Source organism: Episyrphus balteatus, chromosome 2 (genome assembly GCF_945859705.1).
Source record: "Episyrphus balteatus chromosome 2, idEpiBalt1.1, whole genome shotgun sequence".
NCBI classification, from domain to species: Eukaryota; Metazoa; Arthropoda; class Insecta; order Diptera; family Syrphidae; genus Episyrphus; species Episyrphus balteatus.
The window spans coordinates 76,985,846-77,011,276 of record NC_079135.1 but is presented as its reverse complement, the minus strand read 5'-3'; the positions used below and the strand labels follow the sequence as shown (position 1 = coordinate 77,011,276).

General features: G+C 33.3%; 3 protein-coding genes across 7 annotated transcripts; 1 reads left to right on the top strand and 2 right to left on the bottom strand.

Annotated features, from left to right (window-relative positions):
- Positions 1-1,787: 1,787 nt before the first annotated feature.
- LOC129909028 (nucleolar protein dao-5) lies at positions 1,788-12,804 on the bottom strand. Of its 5 annotated transcripts, XM_055985961.1 has the most exons (4): positions 12,463-12,804; positions 12,143-12,393; positions 11,954-12,070; positions 1,788-4,640 (listed from the first exon to the last, which is right to left on the bottom strand). In XM_055985961.1, the coding sequence occupies exons 1-4, from the start codon at positions 12,674-12,676 to the stop codon at positions 1,983-1,985; spliced, it is 3,240 nt and encodes a 1,079-aa protein (XP_055841936.1). In that variant the 5' UTR covers positions 12,677-12,804; the 3' UTR covers positions 1,788-1,982. The 5 variants fall into 5 exon arrangements, with proteins under 5 accessions (XP_055841936.1, XP_055841937.1, XP_055841940.1 ...); XM_055985962.1 differs by lacking the exon at positions 11,954-12,070; XM_055985965.1 differs by lacking the exons at positions 11,954-12,070; positions 12,143-12,393; positions 12,463-12,804 and adding an exon at positions 7,303-7,324 and having other exon boundaries at positions 1,789-4,640.
- Positions 12,805-20,397: 7,593 nt separating this feature from the next.
- Positions 20,398-20,845, top strand: LOC129909026 (uncharacterized). Its single transcript, XM_055985960.1, has one exon. It carries the CDS (start codon positions 20,505-20,507, stop codon positions 20,769-20,771), a length of 267 nt encoding a protein of 88 aa, XP_055841935.1. The 5' UTR covers positions 20,398-20,504; the 3' UTR covers positions 20,772-20,845.
- Positions 20,786-24,462, bottom strand: LOC129909025 (26S proteasome non-ATPase regulatory subunit 8). Its single transcript, XM_055985959.1, has 4 exons — positions 24,282-24,462; positions 24,050-24,225; positions 23,742-23,949; positions 20,786-21,186 (listed from the first exon to the last, which is right to left on the bottom strand). Exons 1-4 carry the CDS (start codon positions 24,390-24,392, stop codon positions 20,884-20,886), a joined length of 798 nt encoding a protein of 265 aa, XP_055841934.1. The 5' UTR covers positions 24,393-24,462; the 3' UTR covers positions 20,786-20,883.
- Between the last annotated feature and the right edge of the window lie 969 nt (positions 24,463-25,431).

Sequence of the window (25,431 nt, the reverse complement as noted above, 5' to 3'; positions counted from 1 at the left end):
ATTTTTAAAGGAAGGTACATTTAGGGCAACAACAACAATACAATTCGCTGGCTGAGAATTATAGGGTTGTACTACGTTTATTCTAAATCTACTTAGCTAAATCTCGGATTTAGCGCAGGTGGAAACATAGTAACAACCATATTTCTGCATTCCGAAATCGAGTTTTGAATGAAAAAATTGGAATTTTTCGATTGGGAGCTCTTCTCCCTCCTGAAAACCCGCAGGGGTTTTCATTCATAATAGAGCTGCTAATAGAACGCTAAATTTGAGTTGATACAGCGTCCATTCAAGGGATACGACTAGATCACATGGATATAACAAAAGTTAGCGACATATCTCCTGCAAATTATCCCAGAATAGATTGCCGAAATAATCGAGCTTCAGCTTCTGAAATTTCATCAAGGCATCACTTCAGATTTAAATAATAACAAGCAACTGTGGCATGCTTTCTAATTGTAGAGAAAGCATTTGACGAATGATTGTAACCTTTTTCCATAAACTTAATTTACTAGGTTTTCCTTTAAAAATCACCCTTATTATTGAATTCGACAAATGGGAAAAAGTGACAGTTACAATCATTTTTGAATATTTTGCTATTAGTGAATTCGACGATAGAAAGATGAACGAATGTCGGTAACAGACCCTGCACGACCGACATTCTGTTCAACTTATTTACTATTACTGAATTCGCAGATCATTCGCACTCCATACAATTTGTTTCACTTCACATTCGCGGCATTTTTGCTACGAATTGGCAGTTTTTTAAAATAAAAACAAAACAAAGAAAACAAAAAGTGTCCATATTTATTTATTTTTATTTCACTAGTTATAAAAAAAAATTTTTAAATTAAAAAAAAATTAAAAATTATAATGGCCCCAACCATGACTTGAACTTGGTACCCTCTTGGTCGTGGTCCGAGTACTCTTCCTCCAGACTACCGAGCATTTGGATATCAAACGTAAAATTTTAAGTACACAAACGATTGGAATTTTTGCTCACAATTTTTCAATGTGAGAAGACTATGTTACAGAACGTAGACACAGGAGTCGATTATACAGTTCATTCGTCGAATTCACTAATAACAAAATATCGCGATTGCGAATCTACCGTGAATCCAGTCAACTCCCCGGGAGCGAATTCACTAATAGGCATGAATATCTTTTTTTCTGCATCTAAAGTCTAAGATATCAACAATGAAGTGGGTGTTGCTAAGGATCAAAACTTGGACCCTTTCTATAGAGAATTCTGAACTCCGACAAACCAGAAGATTAACTTACTGTAAAAACAATTCGCCGTCGAACGCAATTGTAGGTCTTCGAATGTTGAAGATAAATATTCTAGGTATTTGCACCGGACTTTTCTTTGACAAAAAGCGGCAGAAATACCATACCAACGAGCCACTCTATTAGGAAAATCTCATTGGAATCTGTAATAAACGAAGAACCCTGTAGGAACTATCACCAACCACCATTATTAATCTGATGAGTATTCCAAATTTGCATAGAGAAAAATCTAGCTAGTTGACTATTCCTCTGGGGTGTTTTCTGTCTATTTTTGACTTTAAAATTAAAAAAAAAAATTAAATTAATCTTTAAAATAAAATTCTTTATTAATAATGAAGATGGTATGTTAAAAATGATAACAATATAAATATATTTATATTTTTTTTTTCTTCTAACGTACCCTATCTATATATAACCGAATGTTCGCCAAAAATGATGGTTTATTGTTTATTGTTTTTTTTTTATTTTTATTTTTTTTAGAAAAAAAGAATACATTTTATTTCATGTACATGAATAATGATTTTTTTCATTTTTTACAAGTTTTTTGTTTTTATATTATATAAAATTACTTACACTTCATTGCGAACTTAACCAAATTCTTTACATTAATATTCAAATTGCGTTAAGTTTTGAAGAAAAAAAACACACTTACAAATTGGTACCGTTCTTATAAGAACTTCTAGTAGGTTCAAATTGTTTTAAACTGTGCTTGCTGTTTCCACAAACTCATGTAGCAAATCAAGTTCATCGACCAATTCCAATAGAACTTCGATATCTTCGAATGAGCTAATTTTACTGGGTGCCCCGATTAGGCGTACATTCTTTCCATCGATATTTGTGAAAAAAGTTTTCATTTTGAAAATAACGGCTCGGTCATATGGCATGCGGGTTTGTGACTGCTGCTGTGTCGACCGACGGAACATCACGCACGATGGCTGGTATTTTTCGCGGTCTTCTTCGTTGATTGATTGGTCTGATATTTCCCCAGTATAGGGTGTTATATGTGACTTGTTTGCCATCTGAGCCGAGAGCTTGTATAGTGTGACCTTGGAACTCCAAGATGACGATGGAAGTCTGATGGTTTTCGCAGCATTACTCAATGTGATGAGGGGAATATCAAGGCAATTCTTGACAATTTGTTCCTGAGTTTCAGGAATATTAATGACATACCACGTCTCGAAACACGTTATTTTCTTGATAAGCTTATTGCCTTGCCGTTGTACGCAAACTTTTTCAGCGGGAAGTTTACGAGTTTGTGCCGCTTTGGTGGGAAGAACTTTATTGGCTCCGACATTTTCTTTCACCATAACAGATTTTTCCGCCGCATCATCGGTTTGCTCTTGACTCAAATCGCTATCAAGTTTACTCATAATCGGTTGCACTGGGAATGTTTTCCTTCCTACGACGGAGTTGAGTATACGGGGAGCTGGCTTGTCTTTGTTGGGTGAAATTTTCTCTGCAGGTAATAGCTTTTCTACTGGCTGAGCTTTAGCTATTTCCCTCCGCTCTAATGACGGCAGCGGTATGCGTTGTTGGGGCTTAAGTTGGGTTGTTATATTGCTTTGAAGAACTGGTTTTTTAACTGGTGGAAACGGAGTCTTCGGAATAGGCTTCAATAGTTTAACTGGGTCAATTTTTTCCGAGAGGATTGTAGTATGCCCAGTTTTTCTTCGATTGGTGCGATTAATAGAATTAGGAGAAGTTGTTTCTTGCACTTCATCATCTGAACGTTTCTGAACAAGACAGTCGCCTTTTTTGTTGATAATATCATTGATATTGACAATTGTGAAGGTTGGCATAGTTTCAAAGTCATCTATTGTATTCGCCGAATCGACTAATTCCGGTGAACTTTCTATAAAAGTGGGAGATTTTCTTTGCAAAAGTGGCGAATCATTTTTAACTTTTGGCTTTTCTTTCGGCGTCGATTGAGGGGAAATTATTTTGCTACTTAGAGGACCTGCCATTGGTCTTTTTGGAGGTAATATACTTGTAGCTTGAGCGGGTTGTTGTTTTGTTTGTGCCACAGCAACAGTTTGCTTGATTGGCGCACTGCTCCGAATAGGAGAAGCTGGTCTAGCGGTATTTGAATCGTACAATGCAATGTTAAGTCGTTTATTTCGTGCGATAATTGACTCTGGAGGTTCTTTTCGAGATGATTCAACAACTTCTTCAAGCTTTCGTTTTCTATTTGACAATACATGAGGTTGAACTACTGTCGGTTTTGGTGTTACGGTGACAACTCGTTTTAATTCCACCGGTTTAACTATTGGCGGAGGTGTGGGAGTTGGTACTGGTAGCACGGGCGTTACTTTAACACTCGGACGACTTCGCTTAACCAAAGGAGTGTTACTTCTAGTAGGAAATGGAACTGCTCTTGTAATCCGTTTTCGTTTTAGTAGAAAATCTCCGTCTGAAAAATCTGAGCTTTCGTTAGCCTCAAAGACTTCACTTACATCATCATCATTTGTTTCATCTTCAGTGGTAGCGTCCGCACCACCATAAAAGAAGTCATCTCCAGAATCAGTATCCAGACCAGCTTCATTAAGAACGACTATTTCTTTTGTGCGTTTGGTTGGTTTGATAATTTTCGGTGTGATGATGTCGTCATTTGCATATTTTGGATTCGGTTTTGGGGCACGACGCGTTCTTGTTGAAGCCATGGCCGAAACAGGTTCTTCAATTTTTTTAGCACTTGGCTTTGGCGTACGCAATTCTTCGACTTTCTTTGAATTTGGATTAGGTGTACGGTTAGAAGCCGCGACTTCAACTTTTCTTGAACTTGGATTTGGTGTACTACGAGTGTCTTCAACTTTTTTTTGAATGGGTTTCTTACCTAAAAGCTCTTCGACTTTCTTTAAGCACAAGCTTGTTGCAATTGATTCATCTATCTTTTTCTGACTTGCTTTTGCCGGTATTGGTTCTTCGGCTTTTTTCGAACTTGGCTTTGGCAAAGACGATTCTTCTATCTGTTTTGCAATAACTTTTGGTGAAATTATTTTCGGCGGATCTTCAGACTTTGGACTTGGTTTGGGTGAATTTGAAAACCGTTTGCTAGCGTTAGCAAGTGCCTTGGATTTAGCACTAACTGGTGTTGGATTTCTCGATGATCGATCCCTAGGTGATTGGTCTTTGTTAGCTTGTTCCTTGGATGCACGGCTTCTAAGGGAACTTTCTCTTGAGTTGTCTTGCTTGGATGTGTTAGTTTTGGTAGCAGTTTTTTGTGGTGTGAATTCTTCGTCGAGAGGTTCTTCTTTAACTTGCAAAAATCGTCGTATACGTACAATACAAGGTTTGATAAGTTTATGTTTAGAATTTTTTTGCAGTGTACGCCCGGAGCGCATAGAAATTCCTCTTCCCTGTAATAACACATTGTTTTAGTAAATTATTTTCAACTTTGTCTATTAAACTTGTTATAATAAAAATGCTTTGGTTATTTTGACAAATAGATGCTACATACTGGGCAAGAAAATCGTGGGACGAAGGGACTCCCGCGCTATAAACATTGTTAGTGTTTTAAAATTGAAATGAACCCACCCAAAATAAAATCCACTATAAAAGCAAATAAAAAGGCAGGAATTAAAATTATAATCAATTTTATTTGCAATTGTGATTAAAAAATAATTAATTTTTAACTTGAAATTCTATGAATGAAATCAACTTTGTATTATGACATTTTTCCAACACAACACACCACTACTACAAACCTACTATCAGTCAAACTGTACGAAATCAAATTAGAAAGAGAAGCTACTAAACTACAAACGGCCATTTTTTTGTATGAAAGTTGTTTGTTTGGAGAGTTTTTGCTGAATGCGTTCAATGATTACATTTTGTGCTATCTTTTTCGATTTTTCCCGGGACGGTCCCAAATAAAATGAAATTGAGAAAAAAAAAAAAATAATTTTTATAATTATTTAAATAATTACAAAAAATATTTATGCAATGAATCCATTGGTTAAATAATTTTTGTTTAAAAAAAACACCGAAAAAATAAGGCATCATGTTTGCATCTATTTTTAGATATTTAAGAAAGTAATCAAGATACTTTGTGATGACTAGTTTCAACTTCATGGTGGATGAATGAACTACGAATTTAGATAGCAAATAAATGATCCAATCTTGGTCAAATCAAGCATATACATTTATAATAAATTACATTTTTATGGTTTTTCAAATTCTTTTCGAAATCATTTGCCTTTTGTGGTAAAATGAAATATTTCGAAAACGTAATCCCTAATTTAATTTTTAACCTGTCAGAACGTAACACTTGCAAGTTCTTTCAAATTTTTTTTGCAATACACAACCTTTTAGAAGTTATGCTTCTTTTGGCAAGTTATTTCAGGTAAAATTAATTTTTCCGAGCGGCCATTTTGATTATTTATATTCGAATTTTTCGACTAAAAAGTGGCTAATGTAGCAAGCAAGTTGCACGAGCGGTCACCGGTATACAATTTCAAAATTTAGTTACTTGCAAGCAAACTGGTCTGTAATTTTTTAAGCCAGTGGAGAAGAAGAATCAAGTAATTTGACGATTTCATTTCAGCACAGAGATCTGAATCATATTTAAAAATTTGTTCGGAATTGTTAAATTGCCAGCCAAGTTTTCTTTGGGTGCCATCTGAAATATGAAAATATGCTAGAACTTGCAAGTGTAAGGTATTGAACACAAAAATCTCCTCTTTTATAAGGAATCTTTTTAATATCAGTAATAGGGTAGCTTAAACTTCTTAGAAGCGGCGAAAACTTACAATCCTCGCATGCAATTTGAACTAAAGTTTAGATTGCATGAACTAAAGTTCAGATTTTTTAATACTACGATCAGTCTGTTGTCTTGTAATTAATGATATATTCTAGATTTTTATGTCAGCTTGGTCAAACCTTTGCATTCGCGACCGGTAGACAACTTTTCAAAAGGTGAAAATTAGCAGAGGACACAATTTTTGGTCAATTAAAGTAAACTACGAGTAGAGAAGTTTAAAGCCCAGGCACAATGAAATTTTTAAAGTTTAGCTTTAATAAATTGGCCTAAAAAGTGAAAAAGTGGGCAATGTAGTAAGAGCTTTAGATTCAAGTGGATTGAGGAGAGTTTAAAGGCCCAAACACAATGCAGCTAACGAAGTTGTAAATGCAAGCGCAGGCGAGGGTTTAAAGGCCCAAACACAATGCAATTTATGAAGTTTGAGGATTTTGAAAAAGTTTAAAAAGTATGAGAAATTGCTTTTTGAAAAGAAATGTCAAAGGGACTAAAAAGTGGAAAAAGTACAAAAGTTAAAATTTTCAAACTCATTTTATGGTTTCCTGGGATAAACAAATTAAAAAAATGATGCAATAAGCCTAGTTTTTGGTCTAAAAAAATTTGTATACTCTTTTCCTCAAAACAATTGCCTAGCGAGAAAAAAATATTTTCACTTTTGTACTTTTCCAAAAAGTGATGATCATAGTTAACTACAATGGCCTAAAAATTGAAAAAGTGGAAAATTTACAAAAGTAAAATTTTTTTATTTCTTTCTAGTGCTATTTGTTTTTGGAAAAAACTACAAAATTTGTTTTTTAAACCAAAAAATAAGCTTTCTGCATAATTATTTTTAATTTTGTGGTCGGAAAAACTGTCTCAAAATCAGTTTGAAAATTTTTACTTTTTGCAAAAAGTGGCCGTTGTAGTTATACCTTTAAGCCTTAACTACAATGACTTAAATGTGAAAAAGTGGGAAATATACAAAAGAAAATTATTTTATTTCTTTCTAGCGATATTTGTTTATGGAAAAAAAACTAAAAAAAAATTTTAAAACCAAAAACTAGTCTTTCTGCATCATTATTTAAAGTTTTGCGGTCGGAAAAACCAAAATCACATCACAAAATGAGTTTGAAAATTTTCACTTTATGACTTTTTGCTAAAAGTGGGCGTTTTAGTTATACCTTTAAGCCTAGTACGCACACAGTACACATAAAAAGGTAATATATTTCGAACTGACATTGATCGCCAAATTGTCATGTTTTGACAAGACCAATGTCAACTACCGTAATTCTTAATTGTTTAAATTACCGACGAAAAACGCACAAAAACCGAAAAACCACGCACACAACTAATTTTTTAACAGTTATTTACTATTTTCCGAGACGAAACACGCAGAAAATTTGTTATTTTCAATTAATAATTTTTTTTCAAAAAACAAAAACAAATTTCCTGTTTACTGCGATTGAAATATAAAAATTAAAGGCCGGCCTGACAGATTGATGCCCATTTTTGACAAACAAATTTTGACATTTTTCGGAATATATTACCTTATTATGTGTACATACTGTGTAATACGCAGTTGAAGAGAAACGAAAAATTTTGAAGTCTCCAAAGTCAACAGCTATACTATACAGGGTGTCCCAAAAGTAATGGATCAAACGAAATATGCTGATAGCGGAACTTAAGGGCTCTCAGAATTTGGTAACTTGTTCATCCCAAATTCTTACGGTTTTCGATTTAATGCAATTCTTGTGAAATTTCGAAAAATCCCTACTTTGCAACAGTATTTTGCTTCCTGCACCCATTATTGATTTTTGTTTTTTTAAATTGTTTTATAAAAACATTGCCAAATAATTAGGAACAATTAATTAATCAAAATATTTTTTATTCCATACGCCATTTCGCTGCAAATTAACTAACAGTTTCAAGTTTTATAAAAAATCAATTTCTAACTTTTATTTGAGAGCAACACCGCATAAAAAATTTGTACGGTGTGAAAATGGTTTATTATTTTAAAAAGTTGCCCTGTTATTCTAGTTTTCAAAAATGTATAAAAGTTTGCAAAGTTGCAGTTAGATCGCATAATATTACAATTTGAATTCAACAAAACAGGGTTTTTCAGAACAAAAAACAACCAAAAATAAACACATTTTCTCGACCTGTTATTTGTTTATTATTCTTTGAACAAAAGCCTCTATTTTTGTTTGTATTTTTGCTCTGAAAAAACCCTGTTTTGTTGAATTCAAATTGTAATATTATGCGATATAACTGCAACTTTGAAAACTTTTATACATTTTTGAAAACTAGAATAACAGGGCAACTTTTTAAAATAATAAACCATTTTCACACCGTACAAATTTTTTATGCGGTGTTGCTCTCAAATAAAAGTTAGAAATTGATTTTTTATAAAACTTAAAACTGTTAGTTAATTTGCAGCGAAATGGCGTATGGGATAAAAAACATTTTGATTAATTAATTGTTCCTAATTATTTGCCAATGTGTTTGTAAAAGAATTTAAAAAAACAAAAATCAATAATGGGCGCAGGAAGCAAAATAGTGTTGCAAAGTAGGGATTTTTCGAAATTTCACAAGAATTGCATTAAATCGAAAACCGTAAGGATTTGGGATGAACAAGTTACCAAATTCTGAGAGCCCTTAAGTTCCCCTATCAGCATATTTCGTTTGATCCATTACTTTTGGGACACCCTGTATAAACAAATACTATGTCAGCTATTACACGAGGCTTGACTTGACGAATTTTCTTTTGATAATCATTCTGTGAGGCGCGTACTATTAAGCCAGAACCATTATTGGCGGATGGAGTCGGAAGCTACTGTCATTTGTTGTTGTTTTGTTTGTATTTTCGACAAGTTTTCATCCGTCGAGTGCGGTTGCAAGCGCTGTTCCCCTCCGTTTCATCCGACGCTTCAATCAATTATAGTTCTGGCTTTACACGATGCCTCTTGAGTCAAGGACTCAAATTTGACATTTCTCTTTTGATTTAAAGTTTGTAGTTGTTTAATTGCACCAAGAAGCAAAAAGAACTGAAAGAAAAAGTGGAAAAAGAAAAAAAAAAAAAAAAGTGGCAGTGGAGTTTCGACCCACGACTCTCCGGTTGGATAAATTTTTGTTTTATCTTTTTTCTCTTTTGCACTCATTAGTTTTGAGGCTTCGTGTAATATCTGACTATGGGTTATTATAGCAAAGTTAAATTATTAAAATTACAAATAAAAAAATTCAAGAAAAAGCATCAGAAAATATTTTTTAAAGCAAAAACAAAACAAATTTAATTTCGTTCAAGAAACGAAATTTTGTATGGAAATTTTTTTATTGAATCTCGCCAAAATATTGCTGAAAATATTTTACTTTATATCTTTTTTTTCATGTTATTTTTGGGTATTTTAAAATCTCTTCAAGAGGGTTTTTTAATGATTTCTGAGTTCAATATGGAAGTAAAGATTCCAATACAAAATTCAGCTTAAAGAAAAAATATTTTAAACCCATTTTTTTGTAGGCTGAAAAATTTTAGTGTGAGTTTCATGATGGTTCGTGTCGTGCATTTGCAAGATAAAAAAAGGAATGATGAGAACATTAAAAATAGGGCAAATTACTGGCAGAAATAACACAACTTATGCCATTGATTTAGTAAAAAAAAAAAATAGTTTTGTTATGTCTAAATTGGAAAATAAGGATGATTTATGCCAAAAAAGTGCAGCCCGAATGGAACGGCATTAAATCTTGAATTTGTGTCGAACTGGTAAATAATGGTCGTAGATGCAGCGAAATTTTAAATCATGGTGGCACAACTAAGAATGTAAAAACACCATATTTCTTAGTTTGTTTTAAAATTTAGGAAAAATGTGTTACTTAGTTTTAAGTTTCGTGTTTCTAGGTCAATAAATTAAAGTTATTTTTGTATTTAAATTTTCAAACAATTAATTTTGTGTTATTTAAAAAAATGATTCAGTAACCGTAACTTATTATAATTACTATAAGTTATAGAATTTGAAAAAAAAAAATTATTTTCACGAAAAAAAATTTAAACAAAAAAAAAAACTTAATTCCAAAACTTTGTGGATCACGAAAATGTGACCGACGTGCATTGGATAACCGAAAACTGTAGATCATAATCGACAACCACTATACAAATTTCGTAGTTTGTCGATTTGCCGTTCACTTGTTGTCGATTGGCGATCGGCAATAGAATTTAAAATCATCTCTAATTTCACTTAGTTATGCCATATATGAAATAATATAACATTGATTTATTGTGCATTACTAATACAACATACAAACAACAGCATCTTAAAGGCCTCGCCACAACTTAATTTTTCAATTGACGCCGCGTTCAAAAATAAAAAAAAATGAAAATTATCAAACTTCTTTTGTGATGGATTTTCTAACTTGAAAATTATACAGGGTGTTCCGAAACTAATGGATCAACTGAAATATGCTGATAGGCCAACTTAAGGGCTCTTAGAATTTGGTAACTTGTTTATCCAAAGTTCTTACGGGTTTCGATTAAATGCAGTTCTTTTGAAATTTCGAAAAATCCCTACTTTGCAACAGTATTTTGCCTCCTCCGCCCATAATGGATTGTTGTGTTTTACTATTCTTTCACTCAAACATTACCTAATACATAATAAGAAACAATTAATTGATCAAAATGTTTTTTATTTCATAAAAAAAAAAAAATTTCAAAGTTGAAGTTAGATCGAAAAATATTACAATTTGAATTCTACAAAATATGATTTTTCAGAGCAAAAAAACAAACAAAAATACAGGCTTTTGTTCAAAAAGAAATAAACAAACAAATAAAATATATTTTGACCAATTAATTGTTTATTATTACTAGGCAATGTTTGAGTGAAAGAATAGTAAAAAACAAAAATCAATTGTGGGCGGAGGAAGCAAAATACTGTTACAAAGTAGGAATATTTCGAAATTTCACAAGAACTGCATTTAATCGAAAACCACAAGGATTTGGTATGAAGAAGTTACCAAATTCTGAGAGCCCTTAAGCTGGCCTATCAGCATATTTCGTTTGGTCCATTACTTTTGGGACACCCTATATAAAATGATGCAGAAAGCTAGAAAAAAAAAAACAATTTGTGTACTATTCTTACAAACCAACTGCGCTAGTGAAATTTATAATTATTTTTATTTTAGTACTATTGTAAAGTGTTCAATGTAGTTAAGGCATAACTGATGAATTATATGTCGTACCTTGACAAAATACACATTTCTATGTTAATGTATTCATAATATTTACAGATCATTCCTTTAAAATAATTTAAAAGAACGAAAAATGGTGGTTGTTTTTTTTTTTAAGACACACGTCACACATGTGTTTGTGTATTATTCAAAAAAAAAAAACAGCCACTACTTGGCCCTTCATTCCTTTCCTATAAAAAATATTACCTATTTTTTCATGAACGCAACCTAATTTTTCAATTCTAACAGATCGCCAATAAAATGATTTAAAAAAAAATGTATGGACAAGCAAATTTTTGGGTTAAAAGAAAGCAAGTTTATGAGATGGAAATGTGCATGCAATTTTAAAAACTAAGACAAGAAAAAATATACTATATATTAATATTTTGCTATTATTACAATTTACTATAGGAATTATAATATCAATTTAGAAAGAGCATAAAAAGAATTTTCAAGAAAGATGTAAAAATGAAGTCCTTTGAGATTTCTTAAGCATAAATATTAAAAAATTGTTTCAACAAGTGTTCGTGAATATTCTGTTTATGAATATTCACGAACAAATTTCACTTAAATTTTGTTGACTTTCCAGTTCAGCAACTAGAACAATTCCGATTTGAATAAATTCTTTAAAATGCAATATGGTGATCTTTCTTAACACAAAAGCTTCTCAAATTTTTCTTTTTTCTATTATAATAACATACCCACAACAAAAGTAATTACCTTTCTATGGTCTTCACTTCTCTGGGGTTCTTTAATCTCTTTACTTCTAAGCTCTCGAATACTCATTCTAATTTTCACATCTTTTTCTTTCAATCTTTCTTCGTAGTTGTTGACAATCTACGGCATATTACATTATGTTAGTTTCATATGAAAAAAAAAACTCCACACAAGAAAACTACAAAAACTCACCTTCTTCTGTTGGTGCTTCAATTGGAGGCTCTCGTCTTTGTAGCTTTTGATAAGTTCATCTTTGCATTTTAGTTCATTTTTTAGCTTCTCTAATTCGCTAAGTTTTTCAACGCTACCTATGCGTTTTAATTTGGTTGTTGATTGAGATGGCGATATGATCTTTTTTTCATTACGATTGCGTTGTTGGTGGCCCATTTTTATTGTCGGAATCCAGTCAACTTCGGTGTTGTCTTTCAATCTAGCTGGAGAGCCTGTGGCAATAGAAGAGTAAGAAGTTATTAGAATTGTGATTATTTTTTATATTATAATGAAATACAAACCTGTTATAAAGTGTTCGGAACAAATTCCAATGGATTTTAAGACTTCTTCGGGCAAATTGGTTCTGTTTAAGGCTTTTAACCAAGCGTTTCTTCGCTGACGAGAAAGTTCCACTAGACTTTTGGGTTTGTCGAGAAGAGCGGGAAATCGAAACATGCGAATACTGCTTCCCACTTCTAGTTTATTTGAACATCCTCTTACACAACATTTAGCCATTTTTGCTTAATAATTTGTTGTTAATTGTTGATAAAATTTTGTCACCAATATTACGCGCTAAATTATTTTATTTGTCTACTAGTCGAAATCCAACGCAACCTACTGAATTTTTTGACAGTATTTGGTGTCAGCCATTTTTGGAGAGTTTGAGTGCATTCAGTGCTGAGTTGGGTTTAAAATTCTACCTGAATACAAACAAGATTGCGTTCAATTAACAACAGTGAAGTTTACACGAGATATTAGAATGGTATTTGCGATGTCATGCATTGTTTGTTGGTACCTATGTCGTTTTCCAAAATTCAAGGAGTGACACTCCTAGCTATATAATCACTCCGAAAAGAGTGATTTCAAATTCCAAAATTGAAAAAGGAGTGAATTTTTGGAGTGAATTCTTCACGCCCAAAATTTTGAAGGAGTTACGGAGTGATTACCAATACTTCTACATTTGACTTCATGGACTGCTTGTCAAATTGTTGGGTGGTTGTTTTAAATTTTTTTTGTGAAGGAAATTATATTTATTTACAAAAAAAATTCAATAAAGTATTGTAAAAAATCACTAAAAGTGAATTTAAAAGATTGTGTTATTGTTTTATTCATTAGGGGTATTCACGATCCGATGCAACTGGTCTAGTATCATTGCAAAAGTGTAAAATCTTACAACACTACAACAACAAAATATATGGATTGAAATTTTACAATGGTCTTGCACTTTGCTATACCCTAACCCTATTGCAAAATAAAAATACAATGGAGTAAAATTATTTTTGACAGATAGCAGCTCACCGTCGCATAGCCCATGATAAACAGTTTGTCTTTTTTATTCTGTTTATTCTAAGAAGCAACGGTGGAGGAAAAAAAAACATCATTCATGCTTCAATATTTACTATAGATAAGAAGAGGGGCGTTCACGATCTATTGTAAAAAAATAAAATTTTACATTTTTACTAGGCCTGTTGCACCAGATCGTGAATACCCCTTAGAGGATATAATATATGGAGTGCTTGTTCCTATACCTAATACATTAGGGGTATTCAAGATCTGGTGCAACAGGCCTAGTAAAAATGTAAAATTTTATTTTATCGTGAACGCCCCTCTTCTTATCTACAGTAAATATTGAAGCATGAATGATGTTTTTTTTTTCCTCCACCGTTGCTTCTTCTTTTTTCCATTTTTTATAATTTAATTCTTTGTTTTGTTCGGGTAAATTAATTTTCACTAATTATTTTACATCAAAAGAAACTAAATCACGGGACATGAGTAGCGACAACCATTATAAACAGAATAAAAAAGACAAACAGCGGTATTTATTAGATTTGCTTAAATTGGTTCTCAAAGGTTGTTTAATTAAGCTTGCTTAAATATTTAATTCGCCTTTAAGCAACGTTGCTAAAATTTGTATTTATAATCGAATTTCCACAGATGATTAACTAAACGATAGTTGTGTCAAAAAATGAAGGGGAATTGACTAATCTAGTACAAAATACTATTACATTTTAGAAACATCACGTGGTTTTCGACAACTTGAGGGTATGTATTTTTGTAAACAAAAATTCTTAACCTTGACTGCGCAAAAAAAACAGATTAGGTCGTTGACAATGAGTTTGCTTTCGTCGCCAGACGGCATTGATTTTTTTCATTTGTACTAGCCATTTTAATTTTTTTTAACATTCTTTAATTCTTTGATTTGAATTTAAAATTCAAGCTCCTTTTAGGGAATAATTTCATGTCAAACAAAAATGAAGTCTTCACCCCACACCCTAGATAAATTAATAACATGATACTGAGCTCACGATCTTAGTAATAATTCATATGTGGTCAAATCAATCTTAAAATGGACCTAAGCAAGCTCTAAACGCGGTGAATGGCGTTTAAGTTAAGCAATCGTTAAGCAACGTTGCTTAAATGTGTAAATTCTTTGGGCCTTACCAATATTGAATCGCTAAACATACGTTTAAGTATCGTCGGGTTAAATTTTACCGTCGCGTTAAATTGGGTGTATACTAATAATCAAAATAAACACGCGTTTAAGTAATTGTGCTTCTATTACCAGATCTATTACATTTGTTGTCAAAATGACATCATTGAAGTGACATTTAATGCATGTAATGTAATAATGAACACAAACATAACTACAAAATACCTACATATCTTCATATATTTTTATTTTGGTTGTAAAAGTTAAAAAATGCAGCCCAAGCAAGGAAGCCAAAAGTGCTTAAAAAAAAGTTCTTCTATCGTGTCGTGAAGTACGACGATGAAAATTTGCAGTTCTATTTCTTTTTAACTTGCTGAATACAATGGTGTAGCTGTGGCTTGTAGTACTGCCAAAATTTTACTGAGGGAAACAACAATGGCGTCAGCTGAGCATAAAGTTGAGAATTCTTGAACTTGCGCTACAAGCTACAGCCACAGCTACACCATTGTATTCAGGGGGTTAGTTTTCTTTTTCAGCCTTTTCTGAAAGTAATGAATATTTATTAATAAAAATATAAATATTTATAAACAATACATTTTTCCATTTTCTTATTTAATAAATTGCCGCCAATGTTATTAATTTTTCTCAACAACTCGTGACTTGACAAATAATTTTTTTTTTGCTGTCAAATGACAGTGCAAACCGTGCGTTTACATTTAACCGTGCGTTTATAGTACAGTTTCCCAACTATAAAATTAACGTGGCGTTTACCCTTAACCTGACTATTAAATTGGTTATTGGTATGGAGAAATATTTAAAGCTCAGTTAAATATTTAACTGAGCTTTAAATTTGATTATTGGTAAGGCCCTTTATAAATACACATTTTGTACTTAAAAGCTATTTAGAGGTTGTTTAACGTTAAACAACCTTTAAAATTCTTTTATAAATTTGGCTGAAACTGTTTATCATTTTGTGCAAAAAAACCACATCGAGATTTTTGAAATCGATGTAAACATTTGGCACCACTGTACATACACTTTGGCAGCTGTCTTACAAAAATGTTGCTTTTGTTTTTTTTTTTTTTATTTTAACTCCGAAGTGGGAAGATGAGTGTCAACTTAGCGAAACACCCATCACTGATCCAAACGGGACTAGGTGCATAATTTGCCGTTATTTAGTCGTTAATTAGTTGTGGTAATTTTGATTTTGTCGTTCATTGTTTTCATATATATTTTTGATGTTTCGCTAACTTGATATCAACTTAGCGAAACAACAACTCTTAAAAAAGGTCTTTTTGAAAACTTGAGTATGCCGGAATTTGCCTTTAATTAGTCGTTAATTAGTTGTGATAATTTCGATTTTGTCGCTCATTGATTTCATAGGAAAATATGTTGTTTCGCTAACTTGATATCAACCTAGCGAAACACCATCTCTAAACAATTTTTTTTTTGGAAAACTAAGTATGAGGGAATTTTCCGTTAATTAGTTGTTAATTAGTTGTGCCAATTTCAATTTTGTCGTTCACTGTTTTCTTTCAAATTTTTGACATTTTCCCAATTTGACATGAATTTACCAATTTTTGCTTCAAAAAGTGACTTAAACTTGACGCATCAAAGCGTGGCTTATACCAAAATTTGCCATTTGAGACCCTTGAATTAGTTGTGCCAATTTCAATTTTGTCGTTCACTGTTTTCATTCAAATGTTTGACATTTTCCCCAATTTGACATGAATTTACCAATTTTTACTTCAAAAAGTGAATTAAACTTGACGCACCAAAGCGTGGCTTATACCAAAATTTGCCGTTTGAGACCCTCAAATTAGTTGTGCCAATTTCAATTTTGTTGCTCACTGTTTTCATTCAAATTGAGTGTTGTTCCGCTAACTTGACACGAATTTACCAAGTTTCGCTTAAAAAGTGGCTTAAAACTTAACGCATCAAAGCGTGGCTTGCACCTGAATTTGTTGTTCGGGACCCTCGATTTAGTTGTACCAATTTCAATTTTGTCGTTCACTGTTTTCATTGAAAAGTGTGTTGTTTCGCTAACTTGACGTGTCAACTTAGAGGCACCCTCCAAAAAGTGGCTTAAAACTTAACGCATCAAAGCGTGGCTTACACCCTGAATTTGCCGTTCGGGACCCTCGAATTAGTTGTGCCATTTTCAATTTTGTCGCTAACTGTTTTCTTTCAAATTTTGACATTTTCCCAATTTGACACGAATTTACCAAGTTTCGCTTAAAAAGTGGCTTAGACTTAACGCATCAAAGCGTGGCTTGCACCTGAATTTGTTGTTCGGGACCCTCGATTTATGTTGTACCAATTTCAATTTGTCGTTCACTGTTTTCATTGAAAAGTGTGTTGTTTCGCTAACTTGACGTGTCAACTTAGCGAGGCACCCTCCAAAAAGTGGCTTAAACTTAACGCATCAAAGCGTGGCTTACACCTGAATTTGCCGTTCGGGACCCTCGAATTAGTTGTGCCATTTTCAATTTTGTCGCTAACTGTTTTCTTTCAAATTTTTGACATTTTCCCAATTTGACACGAATTTACCAAGTTTCGCTTAAAAAGTGGCTTAGACTTAACGCATCAAAGCGTGGCTTGCACCTGAATTTGTTGTTCGGGACCCTCGATTTAGTTGTACCAATTTCAATTTTGTCGTTCACTGTTTTCATTGAAAAGTGTGTTGTTTCGCTAACTTGACGTGTCAACTTAGCGAGGCACCCTCCAAAAAGTGGCTTAAACTTAACGCATCAAAGCGTGGCTTACACCTGAATTTGCCGTTCGGGACCCTCGAATTAGTTGTGCCATTTTCAATTTTGTCGCTAACTGTTTTCATTCAAATTTTTGACATTTTCCAAATTTGAAAAAAATTTACCAATTTTCGCTTAAAAAAAGGCTTAAACTTAACGCATCAATTTGAATGAAAACAGTGAGCAACAAAATTGAAATTGGCACAACTAATTTGAGGGTCTCAAACGGCAAATTTTGGTATAAGCCACGCTTTGATGCGTCAAGTTTAAGTCACTTTTTGAAGCAAAAATTGGTAAATTCATGTCAAATTGGGAAAATGTCAAAAATTTGAATGAAAACAGTGAACGACAAAATTGAAAATGGCACAACTAATTTGAGGGTCCCGAACGGCAAATTCAGGTGTAAGCCACGCTTTGATGCGTTAAGTTTAAGCCACTTTTTGGAGGGTGCCTCGCTAAGTTGACACGTCAAGTTAGCGAAACAACACACTTTTCAATGAAAACAGTGAACGACAAAATTGAAATTGGTACAACTAAATCGAGGGTCCCGAACAACAAATTTTGGTGCAAGCCACGCTTTGATGCGTTAAGTCTAAGCCACTTTTTAAGCGAAACTTGGTAAATTCGTGTCAAATTGGGAAAATGTCAAAAATTTGAAAGAAAACAGTTAGCGACAAAATTGAAAATGGCACAACTAATTCGAGGGTCCCGAACGGCAAATTCAGGTGTAAGCCACGCTTTGATGCGTTAAGTTTAAGCCACTTTTTGGAGGGTGCCTCGCTAAGTTGACACGTCAAGTTAGCGAAACAACACACTTTTCAATGAAAACAGTGAACGACAAAATTGAAATTGGTACAACTAAATCGAGGGTCCCGAACAACAAATTCAGGTGCAAGCCACGCTTTGATGCGTTAAGTTTAAGCCACTTTTTAAGCGAAACTTGGTTAATTCGTGTCAAGTTAGCGGAACAACACTCAATTTGAATGAAAGCAGTGAGCGACAAAATTGAAAATGCCACAACTAATTCGAGGGTCTCGAACGGCAAATTTTGGTATAAGCCACGCTTTGATGCGTTAAGTTTAAGCCTTTTTTTAAGCGAAAATTGGTAAATTTTTTTCAAATTTGGAAAATGTCAAAAATTTGAATGAAAACAGTTAGCGACAAAATTGAAAATGGCACAACTAATTCGAGGGTCCCGAACGGCAAATTCAGGTGTAAGCCACGCTTTGATGCGTTAAGTTTAAGCCACTTTTTGGAGGGTGCCTCGCTAAGTTGACACGTCAAGTTAGCGAAACAACACACTTTTCAATGAAAACAGTGAACGACAAAATTGAAATTGGTACAACTAAATCGAGGGTCCCGAACAACAAATTCAGGTGCAAGCCACGCTTTGATGCGTTAAGTTTAAGCCACTTTTTAAGCGAAACTTGGTAAATTCGTGTCAAGTTAGCGGAACAACACTCAATTTGAATGAAAACAGTGAGCAACAAAATTGAAATTGGCACAACTAATTTGAGGGTCTCAAACGGCAAATTTTGGTATAAGCCACGCTTTGGTGCGTCAAGTTTAATTCACTTTTTGAAGTAAAAATTGGTAAATTCATGTCAAATTGGGAAAATGTCAAACATTTGAATGAAAACAGTGAACGACAAAATTGAAATTGGCACAACTAATTCAAGGGTCTCAAATGGCAAATTTTGGTATAAGCCACGCTTTGATGCGTCAAGTTTAAGTCACTTTTTGAAGCAAAAATTGGTAAATTCATGTCAAATTGGGAAAATGTCAAAAATTTGAAAGAAAACAGTGAACGACAAAATTGAAATTGGCACAACTAATTAACAACTAATTAACGGAAAATTCCCTCATACTTAGTTTTCCAAAAAAAAAATTGTTTAGAGATGGTGTTTCGCTAGGTTGATATCAAGTTAGCGAAACAACATATTTTCCTATGAAATCAATGAGCGACAAAATCGAAATTATCACAACTAATTAACGACTAATTAAAGGCAAATTCCGGCATACTCAAGTTTTCAAAAAGACCTTTTTTAAGAGTTGTTGTTTCGCTAAGTTGATATCAAGTTAGCGAAACATCAAAAATATATATGAAAACAATGAACGACAAAATCAAAATTACCACAACTAATTAACGACTAAATAACGGCAAATTATGCACCTAGTCCCGTTTGGATCAGTGATGGGTGTTTCGCTAAGTTGACACTCATAGTGGGAAGGCCATTACATCCATGTTGGATGCAAACAAAAATTTTCATATGGCCATGGCATCCATGTTGGATTAAAAAAATTTTTTTTTTCACAAAAAACCAAAAATTATCTGTATATTCTTAGCTACATTTTAAAACCATGACCATTAACATTAGTTGCGTCGTTCTTGTGTTATAAGCGTTTGAATGTAGCCATATTGAATTATTTTCGATTTTTTAAAAATCAAATGTGAAAACTTTTTTATTTTTATTTCTAATTTTTCGAAAAAACTTTGGTAATTTTATATACATATCTGTTCAACAATCTTATCAGGATCCCTTTTATCTGAAAAGTGCATTGCGTACATCTTGAGATATTAATATTTCAATGCAACCATGTCAAACAAATTTTTGATTATTTTTTTCTATGAAAGTTTTTTTCAAACCTCGTTTTCTCCGCTTTTTTTTTTTTTGTTAATATTTTCAGATATTTCTGTATGAACACAACAATTAAACTACCTTGGCACTACTGTTTTTATCGAGAGAAAGTAAAATCTGGATAATTATCTGGATTTTTTTAAAATCTATACAGATAAAGTTTTTGTTGTTTTTAACACGTAAATTGTTTTGATTTCAAAAATCTCGATGTCTTTTTGGTGCACAAAATCTATATAGATAAACAAAAAAACACACACCTATATATCCTCTAAGAACAGCCTATACACGATTGTTTATAAAATTAAAAAGAAATTAATTTAACAAATGGTCACCCTATAGCTAAAAACACACACATACAAGTTCTAAAATACGATGTCAAATTTGGACAGCAGGAAAGTGACAGCTGCCAAAAAACTGATGTCAAAAGAAACTTGCTGCTCGAAGCTCGGCTGCGATTACGTGATAGCTTTGCGAAAAAGTAATTTGGTAGTTCTTAATTTGATACCAAAATATAATAAATAAAAATGTTCTTAAGACCTCGATTGGCCAACATTGCACGCAGCTATTGCAACAAAGCTAGCGCACCAGCAACTGGCATTAATGCCAACGTCGAGGGACTTAGCAGCCGCTGCGTGAAACCTGCAACCGAACCAGTGGGCCCAGGTGCATCCGCAAATGGGGAATACAAAGTACCCGAGTACTTTTGTTTCAGCCGTGTTAGCTATTTCGAAGCTGAAGTAGAAATGGCCAAATACAGATGTCCCCAGCCCAAGGCAAATAGAAAACAGTAAAGGAAAAAACGGAATTATATTTTCATGTAAATGAATGATTTTATTTGTGAAATACAAAGGTTAAGAGAAACAAATGTTTGAATATTTTTATTGTTCGTATAATATTATTTTTCTACACTATCATCTCCAGTTCTCGAGCATAGAATATTGCCTGCTCGGCCAATTCAACGGATGGTAATGCTTCTTTAGGTTTAGCTGTTTTATCCACAAAATTGTAAATCTCGCCGTTTAGGGTCCAATTGCGTTTGGCTCCAAATGCTTTAACTTCAGCGGGCGTTTTGAGATTTAAACGTACTGCTGCTTCGGCAACAGATATCTTTTCGTAGGATTTCTCAATGCATGCTCCAATTTCATTACGAACTGTTTCCAACAACATGTCCATGAAATAATTGTAGATATCAGATGGTGCGCTATTCTAAAAAAAAATAAAAATAGAAGTTATGTTAAGTTGGAGAGAGATTGTTAAGATTTTACCCGAAATTATAATTTTATCAAAGTCGTCAAGTTTTAACAAAATAAAATCTTTTAATATGAGTTGTTGCACAATAAATTGATATAAGTCGCTAATTTATCAGCGAAAATCGTTAAAACTACTTCGTATTACACCGAATTAACTACACCGGTTAATTCGTAGCTGCTGCTTCCTACAAAAAGGTACATAAGCTTCGTCAGTCGCTCCAATATATCCCGCTAGTTAACACTTAGGTGTGAGTAATGCTTCAGAAATAGAGCTAAAGCACAGGTTCAGGTGCTTGTTAGGAAAACTGATGACACAGTTTGGTAAATAATAAAAGCCCCTTTTTGATAGCACAAAAGTTTGCAAGGAAATTCCTCACTGATTAAAAAGGTCGTAGCGGTGGGCTCTTGATGTCTGGAGTAAACCCGATTAACCAGATTTTCAAATTTGTCTTTATAAGAGAGCAGGGCTTGCACAGAGGAAGTGAGCAAAGTTTTCGTGCTTCTCTTCATGTAGCTTATCCAAGTTCCCATACAAAATTTCTCAAAAAAATTTAGCAGAGCTAAAATTTATTTAAGAATTTCAGCGAAGCAAACGTTCATTTCCAACAGTACAATTTTGATATATCATAATTAAGCGGACGAAAAAAAAAGTTAAGAAAAACGAAGCTATAAACACCCTTGGTGGTAGCACCTTCAAGATGTCGTTGTTGATCCCTGAGAAGACAATCCTTTGATTTTTCTGTAGATATGAATAGATTAATCTGACTTGGTACCGAACCGACTGACTTGAGAGTTGGTATGGATCTGACTGAGTTTTTTTTTTGATATGTGCGTGCAAAAAAAAAAAAAAAAATGTGCGTGCACTAAAGGTGTTGTGGGTACCCTTAATATTTAAGCAAAGTACAATCGTTAGGAAAAGAGGGAAGGGTTCAAAAGAAGATTCTGATGCACATTGGTTTTAAAGTTCTGAACATTAAAATGGGAGTTAAAACTGAAGCAGGTAATTCATTCCACTTTCTCCTAGTACGACTTAAGAAAAAATTTTAGTACTTGACAGTACGTTAGAGACAGATTTTTTTTTTTGGATTTTGTCCAGTAGGTCTTAGAAGCTCCTGGGATTTATACTCGAGCTTTGGACGAATATATGCTTTATAAATTGTAGCTAAATCAGGGGCCAACATTTTTTTACATCTTCGTAGGAAAACCTAAAAGAAATTGCAGTTTTTTTAAGCAACATCGGACTTGGCAAGGATCCGATTTACTTTTGACTTGGTATTAATCCGACTGACTGGTATGCACCCGAATGAAGTCAAAGTGATGGTATGATCAATATTTATTAGTACCGGTTCATTGAGAATATGCCTGCGAGACCAACAGGGGGTCTATTACGTAAAACGAAACGAGCGGCAAGTCAACGATACTGAAGTAAACGATAGTCACGACAAAGAGCGATTATGTAAAACGAGAAAGTCGTTTGGCCAAACTAGACCGAAAAAAATATTTTTTTTTAGACTCACATGAATTCTACCAGCAAACGCAATAATATTGTGACAGCTGAACGAAAGTTAAACGATAGGTAAATGGCAGTCGTACAGATTAACGAGTATCGTTGAAGTAAAACGATTATCGTAGTACGTAGTCGAATTTCAACGAAAACGAAGTAGTTTTAACGATAATCGTTTTACAAAATAGGGCCCCAGCTGTATTCACTCTGTATACTTGTCCGCTAATATATTGAGTGTGAGGCTGAGTAGTATGCCTTAAGCCAATGTAAAGAATCAAGCGAAAAAGTTTGTTGATACAAATGTGCTCTTTAGACGCTGTTTTAGGCGCCCCGATTCAAGCAGCCTGAATCAATACAGTCAGGCTGAGAATTGAATCGGACTATCTAAGTCGGGGTGTACAAAATCGTGTTGTCTTCAGTCGGGCTACGTTGTCCCGCAATAATATCGTCGGCACAAAGCCAAAACCGCGAATCTGTATTTATTGGCATTTTCACTTTAACGTGTCATTTACCTTGTTATCGGTCCCTCTATTTACTGCGTCGACCCCGATCCGCCATCTGTTGCCTAAAAGCCTAAACTAATAATTTTTGTTGTACGAGTTTCGATAAGATTGCATGTGTTTCTTAAAACTATAATTTTGCAGATTCGAGGTTTTGGCGTTGTGTCCACGATATATATCCCAGCCCAGATATTATTTTAAAGTTTTGATTCAAAACTTCGTTATAAAACTATTATATGATTTAAAACTTCTTAGTTCTTTTTATGAGTTTGTCCTGGGATATGTTCAATGAAGTTTTTTTTTTCTGTCGTCGAATGCTGCGTTCCTTTGGAGGTGACAAAGAACTCATAAGTTCTTTTCAACCTCAAATGAAGGCTACTGATGTTGTCTCGATAATTTTAGAATAGAATTGTCTGTACTTGCTTTAAGTTCATCTTGTCTTTTTATACAGGAACGTTATTAAAAACACCTTAAACTAAATTAAATTCTTAATAATTGGTAACTTACTTTTGCTTGGAATATTTTGTTGTAGCGACCTTCCATAATATACTGTTCCAGAGCTAAGATTGGACGAATAAACTTATTCGTTTGAATGATTTCGGCAGACAAGAGTTCCAATTCGGTGTGGAATTCGGAAACGCGGTTTACCGATAAAAGGAACAACAAATTAAGTCCCAATAGCTTGTACATGTTAACCGATTCGCCAATTTCTTGTCTGGACAAAAAGAATATACAAATTTATTAATTCCTTTGTACTAAGAAAATTCCCATATTGGTATTAAACAAAGAAAGTTCATTATGCAGCATGTACTTACTTGTAATCATAGTAATAACATTTCAATTGAGAAATATATCTTTCAAATGCTGGTATATCTTTGTTTTTCACACTATATTCAACAGCAATTTCGAGAACATCACGAGCCAAAATCATTTCTTCTTTTGGAGTTTTGATGTTTCCTGTTGGCAAATAGGACAATTTCGTCAAAGCGATCTGAAAAGAAAATTACTATAAGAAAACTATTATTCTTCAGAATTTTTTTAATATACCTTTAAATTGTCCAGCAATGAACCGCATTTTTGTAAATTTAAAGTTTTTTTGCCCCATTCGGCTTTTAATTCTTTAAATAAAGTTTCAACGCTCTGTAGGTTAGCGGCCATGACGAATGCTTTTTTTGTGACTTGTAAATTGTGGATTTTGTGTTTTTCTGTTTTTTTTTTTTTCTTTTCTGACAAAAAGTGACATTTCAGTGCGGCGTTCACAGTTTGCACAAAATTAAACTGCTGAATAACAAAGTTAAGAAATTATTGCAGTTTACACGTTAGCTTATGAAGGTGTTTACACCCTGTTCCATTGGAAATGGTAGTTTACTTATGAGAACTAGTACGACAATTAACACATGATCTTCTACGCGAGGAGACAGGAACGTGTAGTTGTTGTACTAGATTTCTACTCATGAGTAAACAGTGGAACTTAGAACATTCTTATAAATGTAGAACTTCTATGTATCTACTTTCATGTACATACGATGCTCGCCAATATAAATAAGAATTTACTTTCGACCAAGAATTAAAAAAATACATATATTTTTTATTCTTGAATCAGAGGATGTAAGTTTGGTCGTCAGAAGTCCTGTTCAATTGGAGGTGGTAGTTTACTTTTGAGTAGAAATCTAGTACAACAGCTACACATTCCTATCTCCTCGAGTAGAAATTCATGCGTTAATTTTTGTACTAGATCTACTCATGAGTAAACTACCACCTCCAATGGAACGGGGCTAGACTCCAAATTACATGTATAGTATGACCTTAGCGCTCACTCACGTTGATCTTTTTTCGGCGTGTGTGAATGTATATCGTCCGTATGTGACTTTAATGACAATCTTAATTGAAGACTTCTAGTCCACTTTTGTAGTGCGGGCGGCTTATTATGCGGCAAAAATCGACTCGTCGGCATACAAATTTCGTTTCGGCAAACATCTCTTTAAATTTACACACATCTTATCACTAAGGGCCAGTTGTACAAATATTTAATCCTTGGCTAAGCAACTTTTATTTTCTGAAATCAGTGTCAAAAAAGAGGTAATTGTAATTGTAATTGTAATTGTAATTGTAATTGTAATTGTAATTGTAATTGTAATTGTAATTGTAATTGTAATTGTAATTGTAATTGTAATTGTAATTGTAATTGTAATTGTAA